This window comes from Mus musculus, chromosome 15, assembly GCF_000001635.26.
Source record: "Mus musculus strain C57BL/6J chromosome 15, GRCm38.p6 C57BL/6J".
Lineage (NCBI taxonomy): Eukaryota > Metazoa > Chordata > Mammalia > Rodentia > Muridae > Mus > Mus musculus.
The window spans coordinates 101,853,919-101,870,908 of record NC_000081.6 but is presented as its reverse complement, the minus strand read 5'-3'; the positions used below and the strand labels follow the sequence as shown (position 1 = coordinate 101,870,908).

General features: G+C 48.6%; 1 protein-coding gene across 4 annotated transcripts; it reads left to right on the top strand.

Annotated features, from left to right (window-relative positions):
- Positions 1 to 1,202: 1,202 nt before the first annotated feature.
- On the top strand, positions 1,203 to 12,178 carry Krt77 (keratin 77). Of its 4 annotated transcripts, XM_017316690.1 has the most exons (11): positions 1,313 to 1,415; positions 1,729 to 1,842; positions 5,244 to 5,458; positions 6,534 to 6,594; positions 7,062 to 7,157; positions 7,967 to 8,131; positions 9,565 to 9,690; positions 9,800 to 10,020; positions 10,348 to 10,382; positions 10,806 to 11,037; positions 11,879 to 12,178. In XM_017316690.1, the coding sequence occupies exons 3-11, from the start codon at positions 5,427 to 5,429 to the stop codon at positions 11,895 to 11,897; spliced, it is 987 nt and encodes a 328-aa protein (XP_017172179.1). In that variant the 5' UTR covers positions 1,313 to 1,415; positions 1,729 to 1,842; positions 5,244 to 5,426; the 3' UTR covers positions 11,898 to 12,178. The 4 variants fall into 4 exon arrangements, with proteins under 4 accessions (XP_006521203.1, NP_001003667.1, XP_017172179.1 ...); XM_006521140.1 differs by having other exon boundaries at positions 1,203 to 1,842; XM_030248628.1 differs by having other exon boundaries at positions 10,806 to 12,178.
- The last annotated feature ends 4,812 nt before the right edge of the window (positions 12,179 to 16,990 follow it).

The window sequence follows — 16,990 nt, the reverse complement described above, 5'->3', positions numbered from 1 at the left end:
TAGAAAAAGAACATTAGGAGAAAATGTTCCACAATCTGCAAGAGAGCGATTTAAATTCCCCCATGTTGAGCTGAGCAGCAACCCTTTGCAACATTGTATAATGATTCTTCTGGACCGGCTATGCTTTCTTCTGGTTTTAAACAATTGTGTCCATGTGGGCAAATCATTGATCATTATTTTCTGAAGCTGGGAATTTATTCTTTCTCTTCATGATCACAAGATTTATTAGTGCGTTTTGGTGCAGTTGGGTGTGAATATGGGAATGAAGAGAACGAACATGCACTAGCTATTTGTGTCCAAGTGCAAACACACACTTCTGTTGGACAACACTTGTAGACTCTCATGAACTTCACATTACGTCTTCTGCTGGGACAGCCCTTTCTTCTCAGAGAGTGCGCATGAGCCAAGGTTCCTTTCCTACTACTCCCTGATAAGTACAGAAGGTGAGAGTAATGCTTTAAGAACTCACTATTATTGTTACTGTCTCTGCCAGGAGAAAAATTTTATGCTGACCAAATAATAATACTAAATCCAAATTAAGGCTTGTGTTTCACATACCTGTGGTCTTTATGTATTTCTTAAAAGATAGCTACTTTTTCTTTTTACAAAAATATTGTCGGTGCCAGTTTAGAAATATTAGAATAGAAGAAGACATATGGGAGTAGTTCTCCTCTGAGTCTAGGAGACATTCATACTGGGAGATGCTCACAGATATTTTGTTCACACACATGCATGCACACACCAAACAAACAAACAAACAAACAAAAAACCACAAAACAAAAAATGGATTTTATGTACGAGGACAGCCTTGTTACAGCAAGTGTCTCCACTCTCATCCAAGCTGTGGCCCCAAGGTCACTAGACACTTCATAGTTTTATCCTAGATCTCTCTGGCACACCCCAAAACAAACAACTCCATGCTGCTTCTTAGGAAAAGATCAATTTGAGATTTAAGGAGAAACACTACAGGAGTTTCCAACACTGAGATCCTGAGAGATTGCTATCCTTTGGTCTCTCCGTAGTAAGAGATGAATGATAAATGATCAAGTTGGGGGAGTTTGTCTGCAATGCCATTTCAGCAACACATAGGTATGAGGCTTGTAAGCAGATGCTACTGGCAGGCAAATACTCCCCTCCCAGGGTTCGGAAAGTTTCCAGCCCAGCAGGTGTGTGTATATATAGGGACTGAGCCAGATCCTTTCCAAGAGAGTCGCAGCTCCCTCAGTCCCTGCTCTCTGCCTGCTTTCAGCTGAGTCCTTGCTACCAGTGCTTCTGGTTGCCCTAGCAACCATGAGCCGCCAGTTTAGTTCTCAGTCTGCATTTAGCTCGAGGAGCAGGAGGGCCTATAGCTCCAGGTCTTCATCAGGCTTTGGAGGTGGGAGACAGGCTCTGGTGTCTGTGAGTCAGTCGAGGAGGTATGGCGGTGATTATGGTGGTGGGTTCAGTTCCAGGAGTCTCTACAGTCTGGGTGGTAGTAAAAGCATCTTTGGGAACCTAGTGGGACGAAGTGCCAGTGGTTTCTGCCAGAGTAGAGGGCCAGGAGGAGGATTTGGAGGAGGAATCGGAGGAGGAATTGGAGGAGGAAGAGGCTTTGGTGGAGGTGGCTTTGGTGGTGGCTATGGCGGAGGTGGCAGATTTGGAGGTGGTTTTGGGGGTGCTGGATTTGGATTTGGGGGCTTCGGTCCTTCTTATCCTCCCGGGGGCATCCATGAGGTGACTATTAACCAGAGTCTCCTGGAGCCCCTTCACCTGGAGGTGGATCCTGAAATTCAGAGGGTCAAGACCCAGGAGCGGGAACAGATCAAGACCCTCAACAACAAGTTTGCCTCCTTCATTGACAAGGTGAGTTCCTTACGGGCAGGGAGAGTCAAACAGCCAAGACTGCCTCACACTCTGCCAGAATGTAGCTACTAGCAACCACTGTACTCTTTAAGTTGATGGCAGCCACTTCTTCTTGTGCATGTGCTGGGAACTCAGAAAGTGGTTAACCTAGGCTTTTAACCCAGGCTTTCACCCGAACTGTAACATAAGCATTTAACACAGGCTTTTGGGTGTCGGGTGTGTGTGTGCACTGTTAGTAGGAAAGCAGATAAGGGTCCTGATGATACCCAACAGATGCACATGGCATGCATCTTACTCTCATTCATCGTTACCCATGTTCCACTCATCTGTGTACCTTGGCACCCACTCAATCACCTGTACTCCCCACATCCATCTTTCTACCCACCATCCACACACACTTATGCATCCATTCACCCAACCACGACTCAAACATATCCATCCACCATCCGTCTGTCTGTCCGTCCATCCATCCATCCATCCATCCATCCACTGTTCACCCATCATTCACCCATGATCCACTATCCATCCATTAATTCATCCATTATCCATCCATCATGATGGATGGTGATACATCAATCCATCTTTCCATCCATCCATTCATCCACCATCCATCATTTATCCATCAATCAATCCATCCATCATCCACCCATCCATCATCTATCCATCTGTCCATCTATCTGTAACCCACCCATTCACCTATCTATCAATCTTCCTGCCCAATTGTTCCACTCCCATTCAATCCACAAATATTTTATTAGGTCTACTCTATGCCACTGTACATAAAAGCTATAAGGACTACTGGGACACAAGTTATGCTCTCAAGAAGCTCCAAAATGGAATGGCAGAGAATGATGACAGTTTATTGGAGATGCATTAGTATGTGGTACTCTTTGGGTAGCTCAAAGGTGCCTGAGTTGTGCCTGCTGGATACTAGGAGTGCTTTGTTGGGACACCTCAGGTCTTACCTGGGTCTTGAAGATAGAAGAGCCAAACAGCTGTCAGGCAAAAAAATGTCCACGCAGTGAGGAGGCATGAAAAGTGTGACTCCCTTCAGGGAATTTCAAATGTCAAAATTTCTGGGAAAATGACAGAGAAGAAGGGATGTGGTGGGTACAGCTAGAGATGGGCAGTGACAGCAGCTAGGAAGCTGTTGGTGGGCATCAGGTGAGTGTCTTGATGGCAGGTCTCTCTGGGAACTAAAGTCAGTAATGTATAATGAGGTGTTCTGTCTGACTTTGCCTTTTTACCACCCTCTCCAAGGCCAACAAAGGGCCACCTTGAAGCCCTTTACCCTAATTCACATGAAGTTTTCCTCATCTTCAGGTCTCTGAGAAGGAGGTCACCAGACAGCTATGGTCAAAAGCTTCCCTTTGTTACATGCAGAGGAGGGGGCACAATGGCCACTGCCTGATATCAGGGCAAGTGTTAGAGATGGAGCAGTGTATGAGCAGGAGGAAGAGGACATAGAGGGAGAGTCATGGACAGCTCCAAGGGAGTCCAACAGAGCCATGTGCTTGTGTCTGCTTCTGATCACTCAGAATGAGAAACATTTGGTCACCAGGGCAGGGGCTGGAAGGTTTGCCGGGAGTAAGGACTTATCAGTGAGGGAGATTCTACCAGGAAGCTAAGGTTGGCCAAGGAAGGAGCAGGGAAAACTGGCAAACAAAATCCCACAGACTTCTTTTTGGAAATTAACCTGGGATTTTCACTTGATCAAGGCTCCTGACAAGGACAGAAGCCTATTACATTTTAGAGCAGTGTACAGGGATTAGAGGTTTCATATTCTCTCTTCAAAGCAGGCCCTGTGAGGACAATCAGCCTTCAGGCCTCCAGTTTGGAAGAAAGCAAACTTTTGTTGCTATAATTTCTCACCCTAGTTTCTGCTTCCCCTTTGGTACAGCTTGGGCTATTCTCAATAGCCATCCTTTCAAAGGTCAGCGTCCTCTCCTTTAGAAATCCTCCCTGGAGTGGTGTCTCATTTGGAGTAAAAGCTGCAATCTGAGAAGATGTGAAAGCCACTGTCACCAAACATACTGCTGTCATGGAGCGCAGAACTTATTTTTCCACTCCTTGGGAGTGACGCCACAGAAGGAAGAGAGATAGTGGCAGGAATTTTTTGTGGGGGTGTTACAAGCTGTGCTGATAAGTCTACTGTGAGGGCTGGTTGCTCAACCCCTCGATGTGATAAAGCCGGCAAAGATAGGCCTGAGAAAGATGCTCCCCGATTACATTCTTCTCATTAGAGTCAGAATCTAAAGGGACTTGGCAGGGCTGGCTCCCTAGACAGGCGAAGTCTCAGGGGCCTGGAAATTCTGGGTGCCATACAGTGCTCATCATAGGAGTACATGCCAAGTGCTGCTCAGACCCCACAAAGTGAGGGAGGGTTTCCCATTCCTTTCATAGCTCCTGGAGAAGGGTGCTGGACTTTGGAGAGCTCTCTCTCTCTCTCTCTCCTTGCTGTTCATGTGTATATATGAATGGATGAATATAAATATATATTATGAGTGCATACACATGCATTTGTGTATAAGTAAGTGTGATAATATGGATGTCTGTGTGGAAGTGAATATTTGTGCATGTATATGGAGGTATATGTGAAACACATATGTATATATATATATGATGTATATGAATGTGAGACTCTGTGTGTGTGTGTGTGTGTGTGTGTGTGTGCGCACACTTGTGTATGTCTGTGTGCACACAATTGCATGTACCCGAGGGAAGTACACTACAGCCCAGCCCTCTCTATTACTGCATGGGAGAGGAAGGTCTATCCGTGGACAACTGGCTGAGGAAAAGTGAAATCTGGGTTTGGTGACATGGAGCACACACCACACGTGCACTTGGTCTAAGTACCCGGATCCCTCTGGTCTCTCTGTCCTCGGCAAGCAAAGGAAATAGCAAATTTGGGACATTTTTCAAATATCTGTCAGCCCAAAGCTCTTACTTGGGGCATTTAAATGCATTGCAGGATTTTAAAAAGCAAAAGCATGTATTTCAGAACTTCTGGCTGGGTTATGATCACATTTAAATGAGGTTGCTGTCTCAAAAACCATAGTGGCAGGCGGCAAACATGGTACTGGATGCTGGGGGCACCCACCTAAGAATATCCCAAGACCTTCTGTGTCTTGTCCTCTGTCATGTTCTACGTTACAATAATAAAGACAAAAGAAGTGGCGTTTGCTCACGTTGGCGTGGATAAGTTAAGTGTGGGGTGAGAAGTCTTTTATATAAAGGGGTTTATAGCTGGATGAGACTGGCTGGAAGTGACCGAATGAACCACATTGCTTCCCTCGACGGCGAGAAGGCCCATCTTGAATTTCTGAGGTTTGAGTGTGCTGTAAAGCCACCAATCTCTCTTCCCATGGAGAAAGCTGTTCTGCGCTTGGGGTGTTCTTTAGGTGCGGTTCCTGGAGCAGCAGAACCAGGTGCTACAGACAAAATGGGAGCTGCTGCAGCAGGTGAACACCTCCACCCGGACCAGCAGCCTGGAGCCAGTCTTCGAGGAGTTCATCAGTCAGCTGCAGAGGCAGGTGGATGTTCTGACCACCGAGCAGTTGCGCCAGAACACGGAGATCAGGAACATGCAGGATGTCGTGGAGGACTACAAGAACAAGTGAGGAGCCAGGGCGGGGCAAAAGGGTCAAGGAGAAGGCTGTCAGGGTCCTTCTGCTCCTGGTATGACTGGCAGCAGGGGGGCTCTGCATTGTGTAACTGCAGGGGGACACCATTTTACATACGGCACCCAGTCCTGTGCAGGATAGCAGAGACAGTTAGGTGTTGGTTATAACAGGAGGGGCAGGAGATTAGTGAGCCCTACCACACGTTCACCTCTTTGCCCAGAGTGTGCCCTCCTTACTGAGTGCTCTGAGGAGTAGATCTGTGGCTCTTAAATTTTAGATGCATCCTGTTGCATCAGCCTCTGCACCTCGTGTCAGTGGTTCTGATCCAGCAGGTCTGGGATGCAGCCAGTACATATGTATCTCAAACGTGTGATAGTTGTGCTAGTGCACTGGGGAACCACACTCTGAGAAACAATACTTAATAGTTCTTAGTATTGGCGCTTATTACGGGCAGTCACAGTAGGGATAACAGTTGAGTTTCAGACCAGCTGTCCGTGAGTGACTGTAGGTGCCCCAGTGGCCTCTTCCACAGTCTCCCAGCTCAAGGAGTTTTTATTTTATTATTATTATTATTTTTTTTGTCACCTTGATGTGCTCACTGGGTTGGGCCACGGGAGGATCATGTGTTGGTGTGAGTCTACAGGGAAAAATAAAACATTGGAGGTAGAGACAAAACTGTGGATGAAATACTTTTCTTTCAAAAGATTTAGTTGAGGTGGTTGTTATTTTATGGTCTTGATGGAAAAAGCTCCAGGAAAGCATTTATAAAGTCACAACATCAGAATCAATGGAAACATCTGGAGGACGTTCTGTGTGTGTGCCTCTGAGGTTCCCTGTCAGGTCCTTGTCCTGTGGGTTAGGAGTTTTGGGAGTTTTGGCTCTAGCCATTCATCTGCCAGAGCACCAGGCCCTGGCAGGGGGCAGCAGTGCTGTGAGCAGGGGGCAGGGGTGTGGGTGAGGGTCGGTTCAGGACAGCAGAGACTTGGGAGGGTCTGGGCTTTCTGCTGGGAGGTTGAATCTCAGGTGCCAAGGTCAGCCATTGCAGCCTGCTTCTTGTCTCCATCACAGGTATGAGGATGAAATCAACAAGCGGACCAATGCAGAAAATGACTTTGTTGTTCTGAAGAAGGTAAAGGAAAAGAGGGGTCCTCTGGGAGCTCAGGACTGGGCAGGAGGAAACCCCTGGGGGTGCTCTGTGCTAGGGACAGGGTGAACTCTTGGACTAAAATGGAGTGTGCTCTGTCCAGTTGCAGGGCCCTGACACACAAGAAAGTCAGGCCCATACAACAGTGGCTCTAGGAGTCCTCAAGGCTTTGGAAATGGAAATTAAGTTAATGGGCAGCTTTCAAAAGTCAGTTATGTATATATAGCCTTGGGACTGGGGAGGGATCTAGGGAGTTTGTTGTCACTGATTGCTGATCTGAGGTGTGGAGGTGTTGTTGTGCCTCCTTCTGGCTAGGAAAGTCAGTTTCCAGGTCTGACTTGAGTGATGACATTTTTAGCCAGGAAGTGGCTTTTGCCACTGGCCTGGGGGCAGCCGGGAAGCTGGTGGCCAGCAATGCCTAGGTGATGAAACCAAACACCTTTGCTACACAGGACGTGGATGCTGCTTTCATGGGCAAATCAGACTTGCAGTCCAAAGTAGACACACTGTATGGGGAGATCAACTTCCTGAAATATCTATTTGATACGGTAAGTGAAATCCCAAGGAGAAACCCCTTTTTCCTTTCCCACATCCCATAAGAGTGCAAACTGGAGAAGGCTCATCTCACCAGACTTCTCCCTCAGTTGGGTCATTCCCTCAACATCAGTGGTTCTGGTGGAGCCAGTGGAGATATGAGCATCTTGAGATGGGTGAGGGTAAAGTAGTTCCCTGCTTCATGCTCTCAGGCCCCCTGGGACATGAGGGTAACAAGCAGGTCTTCACACACTGTGAGAAGTCCACAGGACTCTGGGAGAACCCCAGAGAAGGCAGTAGAAGGGATTTGTGGTAAGGAAAAACTGAAGAGGAGCAGGACAGAGAACGCCCCACCCCAACCTGTCACCTATGTCCAACATGGGGGCTCATGCTCTGACCTGAGTGCCATGTCAGAAGCTCTACCTACCTTATGGGGATGCCCATTCAACAGAAGAATGCATGAGCTAACCTGGTAGTCAAGTGGCTCCAAACTGGATACCCACTGTTTCTAAGAACCCTTATGGCAACCAGGGACAACTAACTGTGTCTGTCAAGGGCCTGCATCAAAAAGGTATTGAAGCCACAGCAAGGCTGAGCAGTTTGTACAAGAGAAGCTTGATGAGGTCCTGGACTCCTTCCTCCTGCCCAGATGCCTTTAGTCCTTACCTTTAGTCAAAACACACTTAGCCCTTCCCTTTATGTTTCATAGCACAGAACAATTTAAGGGAACACGAAGAGGCCTTTCTAGGCTAGATTTCTGGCTTCCCCAGACATCCTAGAGGGAGAAGGGTGGAAGGGGTGAACTCTGTTCTGTGTCTCACAGGAGCTGTCCCAGATACAAACCCACGTCAGTGATACCAATGTCATCTTGTCAATGGACAATAACCGCTCCCTGGACCTGGACAGCATCATCGATGCCGTACGAGCCCAGTATGAAATAATTGCACAGAAGAGCAAAGATGAGGCTGAGGCCCTGTACCAGACCAAGGTGAGCTTGGGTTTCGAGTTTGCACCCCCAAATAAACAGTCCTCAAACTGCTATTGCCTCCTGACCTTAAAGTCTGTCATGTCTATAATAAAGACTTCAGAAATTATCTTTCTCTCCTTGACACTGAATATGATAGGAGAGTTCCTGCCTGTTTTGTTTGTTTGCTCATTTTTAGTTAATTGTTCTGGAGAACTCACAGGTGCCAGGCCACCTAATTTTCCTAAGCCTTGTAATAAGCAACTGTCCTGAAAACACTCACTAAACCCAGGTGTGCGATTTACAAACAGGTTCTTAACCCCTACAACCTTTGTCACTTTTATTTTTATTATAGCACATTTTTTTAAAGTTTTCTACTTTTTAATGTATCACTTAGAAATCTTAGAGGCACTCTCTGTGACTCCAAATATTTCACAACATTCCTACCACCATGAGAACTTAACTGGGTGAATACACTTGTCACTATGACGCTGGGCATAGTTTGACAGCCTCTTGGGTATGAATTCATGTTTCTGAACGGTTAAGACTCTAGTTGAAGGAACAAAACTTGAAGCCCCCAGTTACTGTGTTCTGAGTAACTAGGATGTGGTGACCTGCTTTGTGGATTTTAAAGCCAATTCCAATATCACGGTCCTCTGCCCCACAGTCTGAAAACATGCTCTGGGCTGCTGTAGATTTTGTCAGGAGACTGGGGAAGGAGAGCTTTGTCAGAATGCCCATATTCTTGTCAACTCTTCTTGAGGATGCCCTGGGTATATAGTCTGGTTGATAAAGCAATACTAGTATAGGAAAGAAAGAAATGAATATGGGTGTTCTGAGACCAGTAGCTCCTGTCTGCTAGGAGAATCATTCTAGAAAAGGGACAAGGAATATGGTGGGCAGGAAAGAGAGAGGTAGTCCTGTGTGGGCATAGGCTACATGAAGGCTTAGGTGCCTGAAAACAGTGGTAAAGAGCACAAAGAAACAGGTTTGTCTCAGTGGGATAGTAGCCTGCCCATAGACTGGTGGGCATGATAGAGGAGGGAGACCTGTTATAGTGTTGTGTGGGTGTGGGTGTGGGGGGGCATGTACTGTGCATGGGTGTATGTACTGAGTGTGTGCATGTGTACGTATTGTGTATGTATGTGTGCACAGGAATATGTACTGTGCATGCGTGTGTATGTACTTTGCATATGGGTGTGTGTACTGTGTATTCAGGCATGTACATGCATGTGTGTATGTACTGTGTGTGTTTGTGCATGTGTATGTATTGTGTATGTGTGTGTGTGTATGTACTGTCTCTTTTTGCTGCTCAGCTGAGGGAGATTTGTTGTTAGTGTGAGTGTGTGTGATCACAACTTTAGGTGGGCTTACTCCAAGAGAGAGCAGCCCAGATCTTTCTCTGGGAGAGCCTAGTGGATTGCAGATAATGACCATGGTGTGCCTCTGACCCACAGTACCAGGAGCTGCAGATTACAGCTGGGAAACACGGAGACGACCTGAAGAATAGCAAGATGGAGATCTCAGAGCTCAACCGTAACATCCAGAGGCTGCGGGCAGAGATCGCCAATATCAAGAAGCAGGTAGGACAGGACTCAGGGTGGTCTCACCAGGCATGCCACCTCCCATAAGGCCCAGGTCAGATTCCAGGAGCTCAACACCTCTGTGCTCCCCAACCCGGCTTGGATCTAGGTCGAAGGGATGCACGGATTGATTTCTGATGCGGAGGAGAGAGGAGAAAGGGCTCTCCAGAACGCCAAGCAGAAGCTGCAAGACATGGAAGAGGCCCTCCAGCAGGCTAAGGAGGATCTGGCCAAGCTGCTGAGAGACTACCAGGCAATGCTGGGTGCCAAGCTGTCCTTGGACGTAGAGATCGCCACCTACCGCCAGCTTTTGGAGGGCGAGGAGAGCAGGTGGGTGTACAGCAGCCAGGTTCCATGGGCAAAGATATGGATGTTCCCATGGAGTAATGAGACTGGAGAGGTTTTTCCATGTGTTCCCGGGAAGATTGTCCAAGATGAGTGGGGATGTTCAAGTTAGGATGTATAGGTTACAAGGGTAGGGAAGAAATCATTGCTACCAGCCCCCTCTCCCAAGCATGGTGCTTCTACCCTAGCCAGAGCTGGGTGCAGCCATGTGCGACCCACAGATGTTACAAGGGCTGCAGTGTCAGTGTTGGGGGATACCTTTCCACCAGCCTCTCTGCTCCTATGATTGATGGGTATGCTTTGATTTCACAGGATGTCGGGGGCGCTGCAGAGTCAAGTGAGCATCTGTAAGTAGCAGTGTGGTGGTGGTGGGGGGTGGGGGGGACAGGTGGGGGGAGCAGGAGGCTGGTTGGTGCTGGGCAGAAGGTGGGCTGGGCCCAGTTGCTTTTGTTTTCTAGTCTCATACAAAAAGACACCAAAGTGACCACCACTATCCTTGCTTGAGATACTTGACAACACCAGCTAGAGATCATTAGGATATGTACTCAGTAAGAACTGAGCGCAGAGGACCTGTCTCTAAACAGGGGTGGCACACTTTACTTAAACGACTGCCTACAATCCTTCAGAAGTGTGCAGTTGACTTTCAATGCCTCTGTTTGTAAAGAGGAGGGCACCATTGATCCCGGGGCTGCAGGCTTTCAAGGCTGGTGCTGCTGGGTCCCCCTGCCGAGTTCTCCTGGCCATTCTGTATCTGTCCTTCCCTGGTACAGCGGTGCAGAGTAGCCAGGTGACCATTGGCGGCGGTGGCGGCGGCTCAGGAAGTTACAGCGGCAGCTCCCGCGGAGGCGGTGGTGGCGGCGGAGGAACTGGCTCCCGCGGCGGCGGCGGCGGCGGCGGCGGCAGTAGTTACGTCTCCAGCAGCAGAAGCGCCACTAAATATGGCAGCGGCGGCGGCTCCTCCCGCACTCAGATCCTGCAGACCTCCACCCACAGCTCGCGTAGGCACGTGGTGGAGTAGCGGCCAAGTCCTTGCACTTCTACAGCCTTCTTCCCCAATCCCTCCCGGGCTCCCTCACCTATCTTTTCCCAATGGGTCTCAGCAAGTTTCCAGGTGACGACACTCAGACTCTAGGAGAGAAAGAGACAGACACATGCTCACATACGCACCTCCCTGCTGGTCTTGTCACTGTCCTAATCCTCATGGGCTTTGCCCAGCAACTAAGAAAAAGAACTCGGTGAACAAACTTCACTATGAGCCTCAGTCCCAGGTCCCTGTTCCTAAACTGGACAGTTCAGTAAATATTAAGTCCCCGCGCGGCGGCCTACCGAAATCCCTATTGCAAGGCAAGCTTGCTTAGTGAGGGGGACATCTGAGCCAACAGCCTTCGGGACCCTTTGCTCTGTAGGCTCATGCTGGTTCACCATGACAGCAAGGGTAGGTTTGTTGTTCTGAGTACCTGTGGGACAAGCCTGTGCCGACTTGTGTCATTCACTGGTTAACAGTTGATATGGAGACTTAAGGAAGACTGTCCTTAGCAGTGGGTGTGGATAGGATAGGGTGGTTAATCAAGTTCTGTTTCTGTCCCATCCCCTTCCAGCAACCCCCCTGCATTTAGAGCCGCCCATTCCCTGCTGAGAACTGCTCAAATGCCGGGCACCTGTGGGGCAGCGCTGCTCCTTGCAAATGTCTGGGTCTGGGGAATGAGAGTTGCTGACTTGGGTTGATCCAGCCTTATGCAAATCTGGAAATGCAAACAACTCAAGTTCTCAGTTCATCCCTTCTGCTCTCTGATTCCGAGTACCCTGTCAGACTTTGTCTCCTAATTTAAAGTTTAATTTACAGTTCTATCAGAAATACTTGAGCTGTGCTGAGGGGGCAGGAAGAGGAAAGTTCCAGCCAATGAAGAGTCACGAGAGGGAATGTGCCTTTGCTTCGCGTTCCGGAGACCCCTTGACTTGCTTGCCTAGTCCCTACAACCGCTGAGTTGATAATTCTGTCCGGGAGAGCTTCTCTGCAGGGGCTGCTGGGTAATGCTTGTGACCTCATTTCCTGGTTGGAAGCTGAACTCTGAAGGGCTTGGCAGTTCTGTTTTTTTCTTTTTTTCTTTTTTCTCCTACAATAAATTTCTCTGTGATCTCCATATATTGTGTGGTCAGAAGATGAGTTATTATTTTGTTAGTTCTTTGAAATTAGTTCTGATTTGAAAAGTTAGGGCTTATTGTTTTTCTTCCCCCGTGGGTATGGGTATATATGTGCACAGGAGCACATGTATGGGGGTATATGTGCACACATTGTGTGCACACGCCTATGGAGACAGAGGACATTAGCTGTCATGTTTGGGTGTCATCTATATTTTTCCTTCTTTCTTTTCTCTTTTTGGCATGTGTGTGTGGGGGGGGGGAGGGGGGGAATGACAGGTTCTCTTATTGACTTGTAACTCACGAATTAGGTTAGTTGGTTGACTGGCCAGTGAGCCCCATGCACCCACCCTTCTTTGCCTGACCTGGTACTAAGATTGCAAGTGTGTGTTACTATGCCAGGCTTTTAAATTCTGGGAGAAAACTCAGGTTCTCATGCTTGTAATGAATGGAGGCACACCCCTGTGGTGGTATCATTGGCTCCTAAGGGTTATTGCATTTATTATTTTTTATTTTATAAGCAGTGCACCATCTTGGAAAGCCCCTCCCCCTCAAACTCTCACCCTTACTAGTCTGTAAAGTTGCTCATCCTTCAAAAGCCAAGCTGCACAGTTGTTCAGCAGGATATTTGTGTAGCTCCTATGGAGGCTTATTATGGGATGCAATCAAACTGGAGTGAATTATTGTGCAGCAGGTAGTGGCACAGGCACTGAGCTGCCATGTAGAATGGATAGACTTCTGAATCTTGAGCTGCTGAGACACAGATGACACCTTATGAGGGAAAGAAGGTTTAGAGGGAAGAGAAAGCAGAATGTGTGTCTCTCTGGGTCCTCCAGCTTGATGGCATAAACCAGACCCCTGAGGACCCAAGCAGACTGGAATGATGGAACAATACCAGGGGTCATCAGAGGGTAGAGATGGCTACTGGAGACTGGAAAGTGGCCCAGAGCTTGGGGTTAAATTAGGGGCAGATGTGGGCAGAGAGCCAGGTAGGGCTCTCTGGACAGGAGACTAAAAGATAAGAGGAACTAAACCAGGAGGCAAGGAAACCGAGGCACATTCAAGGGCCAGAGTGGCTTTAATAGATGCTTTAAGATCAACAAGATGCAGAAACTTTTAAAATGGAGTCAACCACTCCATAACTGCATCCTATGTGGAATTTCAGTCTGTCTGCGGGTATATCATAAGATTTCACTCAATGAAGGGATGTAGACAGAATTTAGATATGAGATGCATTCGGTTTTGACCACAACCTATCTTGGTAAAATGTATTCCTTAGCACACCTGGCATTCTATCTTGGCAGCAGGCCTGTTGGAAGAAGGCTAGTGGAGGGAGATGTGAGTAGAGAGATTGTCCTAATGGAAAAAGAGGGAGAGGATATGGAAGCAGGGTTCTGTATTTAAAATAAAAAGCCAAGAGCCCAGGCAGTAGCCAAGGGAGAGGAGGGTAGACAGCAGTGAGCGTAAAAATGATTGACATTGTTTAGCTTTTGGTGAGAACACATTAGTCAACAGGGTGTGGTGACGACTGTGGGAACCAGGAAGAGAAGACTCAGGAAGAGGAGTTGTTCAGGCCCTTCTGTTGTGAGACCACTCTGGGGGCTCTGAATGCCAAGATTAGTAACAGAGAGAAGTCCGTTCAGTGAGCAGCGACCAGGACAGTAGCGACAGAGGCCTGGCCGTGAAAGGAAAGGCTGGAGGATTGGAGGAGAAGCCTGGGGAGAGGGGAGTTGGGTTTGCTACTGCAGAGATCTGAAGAGCCTGCCTAGGCAAGAAGGCTTGGCCCCAGCTGATGACCCAGTTGGACAGGTGGGAACTACAGCAGATTTAGTTCCAGTGAGAGACACCATCTGCTGACTGTGATGAGAGAGGCCCCTTGGGGGAGTTTTCCGGTTGTAAGCAACGTTGACTGACTGCTTGGCACCAGGTTGAGGGGGGTCACAGGGATGTTTGGGATGTGCACATGGGAACATTCTACATCTCTGCTGCCCAAAGTGTGCATGTGGAAGAGCCAGGGGAAAGCAAGCAAACATACAAAGTAAACTCTGTAAGTTTACTGGGAAGAAGAAGGTCAGATGCCAGGGAAGGCTAAACCAGGAAGAGGATCGTAAAATAAACCTGTGTTATTTGGCAGCATTAGACCCATTAGAGGGCATGGACTGGGATCAGTCACGTGTGTACGATGCTCAAAGGGAATCCAGGGTGACTTTGGGAAAAAGCATCAGGACAGGGCCAGTCATAGGTCACCTTTCCCATCCTCCCTCTGGGCAGGATTGTCCCAGGGAACAGAGCCCTGCCTCTTCTAACCTCAATAGACTGGACTATCTTAGTCAGAGAGGAGTGGAAACCATGAACCAAAAGGAGGGAACCCAATACCCCAATTCTAAGGCTTTGGGCAAAGAGACACGTCAGGACAGGGCCGTAGGAAATATGGGGAGGGGGAGAAGAGGCAAGCAAGAAAGGACTGTCAGAGTCTAGATGTTTATGTTCTGGGCTATAGAAAGCTCCATAGAGCTTGAATATAGAGACTGGCACTGCAGTCTCATCAGGGCCAACCATCCTCACATCCAGGATATCCCAGTGGGGTAAACAAAAGCAGCTCTATGAATGCTATAAAACACCTAGCTTGCATTATCTTATTTGGTTCCCACTGTCCCTTGAGAGGACCTGGGAGACCTCAGTGGGGGCTTGATGGGATATTTCCAAAAGGCTGAATTAGTGGTTTTCCATAAGGCAGGTAGTCAAAAGCAAAGCTGGCCTATCATCTATCACCCATCAGATACAGGCTGGCAGGAGGTAGTGTAGATCCTATGGGAGCTTTGCCAGCTGCTCCTCCCCCCTGGGAGGCTGTGGCAGGGCGGGTCACAATAGAAATCTAAATTTATTTCCACCTGCTTCTCAGCTGCAGAGATTTTTATCTGGGACACGGTGAACAGGAGGAGCAGTCATTGGCTCACTAACATTCTAACTCCATCTGACCTTGGGTGAGATGTGCGTGTCTAGGCTGGGAAAGTTCTTGGTTTAAGGAGGAGTCATATGCCTAGCCCTTTGGCCCAGGAGGTATCTTCGAATTAAAGAGCCAGGTGCTCCAGCAGTTCCTCCCCTCAAGCTCTCTGTTGCTCCCATGGCTTTGCTGGACTCGATGCCCTGGTTTTAATCAGCTTTCCGATCAGTCCAGGAAACTGGATGTCTTCAAGTTGATCAGTGCTCTGTTGCTGGGTTGGGCTGGGAACTTGGGCTGTTGGGAGGTTCTCCAGAATGAGCAGTCATTTCCAAAAGTCCCAGTGCTAAGCTTGGAAAGCCACTGGGGGCTCCTGTGGCAGCCTGGCTTCCAGTCTGCTGCCCTAGCATGCTGAGTGTGTGGAGCTCGGGCCCCAAGCCACAGAACAGGCATTCTATGGTTTCACTCAGGGTTCCTTGCATCTAACCCCGCCTCCCTTCTGTCTCAGGGGCTGGCTGCAAGCATCCTTTTTATGGGTTGCAACGTAGGGATTTTTATCTTTCCTATGACAAAACCTATGGTCCTTACAAGTCCTGGGGAGTCTCAAGAACTTACGCCTTTCTTAGTGTTTTGATGAATTTCATCAAGAGGCTTGTACCCCAAATTTCCCAATGATCATATCAGCTTTTGGGTCCTTCCAAATGTAAGGAGGGCAGAGTTCCCTCTCTCTAGGTATCATCTGCACCCTGCAGCCTCCTTGGCAGGTAGATTTAGCTCCTGTTTCACCAATGAGGAAGGTTAGTCTCAGAGTTGGTAACCTGCCCAGGGTCAAACGGCTAGAAGTGTGCAATGGGCAGTGTGATGTCCCCTACTCCATGCCCACTTCCCTGTGCAGACTGAGGCAGCATCCACAGCCTCTCTCCTACACACAGCATTTTGGTTCCCTCCTCTATGGCCTCTGCTGGCTCCCACACTGCCTAGCAGTGACTCTTGGGGGACTGTTTGCTTTGCTGCCTGCCTTCAGTGCATCTGTCCCTCCACCTGCACCTTCCCACCTTTCCTTAAAAAGCCTCGGTGGCCCCTCCTCAGCCATTTATCAGCTTTCAACATCTCACCCCGCCTCCCCATTGTCTGTGACTCCCCTGTACTCCTCCCAGGCTTTGGCTTTCCCCACTCCCCTGAAATTTCCTTCTCCCACAGCTTTGCCAGAGTCCCACAGGGCTGGGTGGCTTGTCATTGCATGTTACTCTTAACTCTTTTCTCGGGCCCCATCCCTCAAAAAGCTCTCAAAACACCACCACGCCCGCCCCTGCCTGCTGTGCCCCAAAGCTTCTCTTGGCAGCGGTGTGGGGGGTGGGGAAGGGCCTGTGCAGATGTTCAGGAATGCTGTCAGTATGTACTCTTGGGATTATCTCTCCATTGGTTCACCTCCCTCCCACCTAGGAGGCTGAGAAGCCCCTGTGACAAGGAGGATTAGTATTGGTGACCAAACATACAGACAAACCAGCAGAAGGCTCAGTGCTGCAGCGTATTTTCACTAAGGCAGGAACCAAGTTTAGGGGAAAGAGCCCAACAGACTAGCAGCATGGTGTTAATCAAGGAAGCCTCCTCCTCCTCCTCCTCCTCCTCCTCCTCCTCCTCCTCCTCCTCCTCCTCCTCCTCCTCCTCCTCCTCCTCCTCCTCCTCCTCCTCCTCTGAAGTGAGGGCTGGGCTGACCCCTGACAAGCCGAGTGGTTGCTTATCACAGTCACAGAATAGACTGAAGCCAGAGTCTGGAGCAGTAGCTAATCATGAGATTTTTCTGTGGTCTCAAAGCCTGTCTGTGGGATGGGGTTTGGAACAAGCTGCCAAGATGAGAAAGCCTTGTTGGAAAGA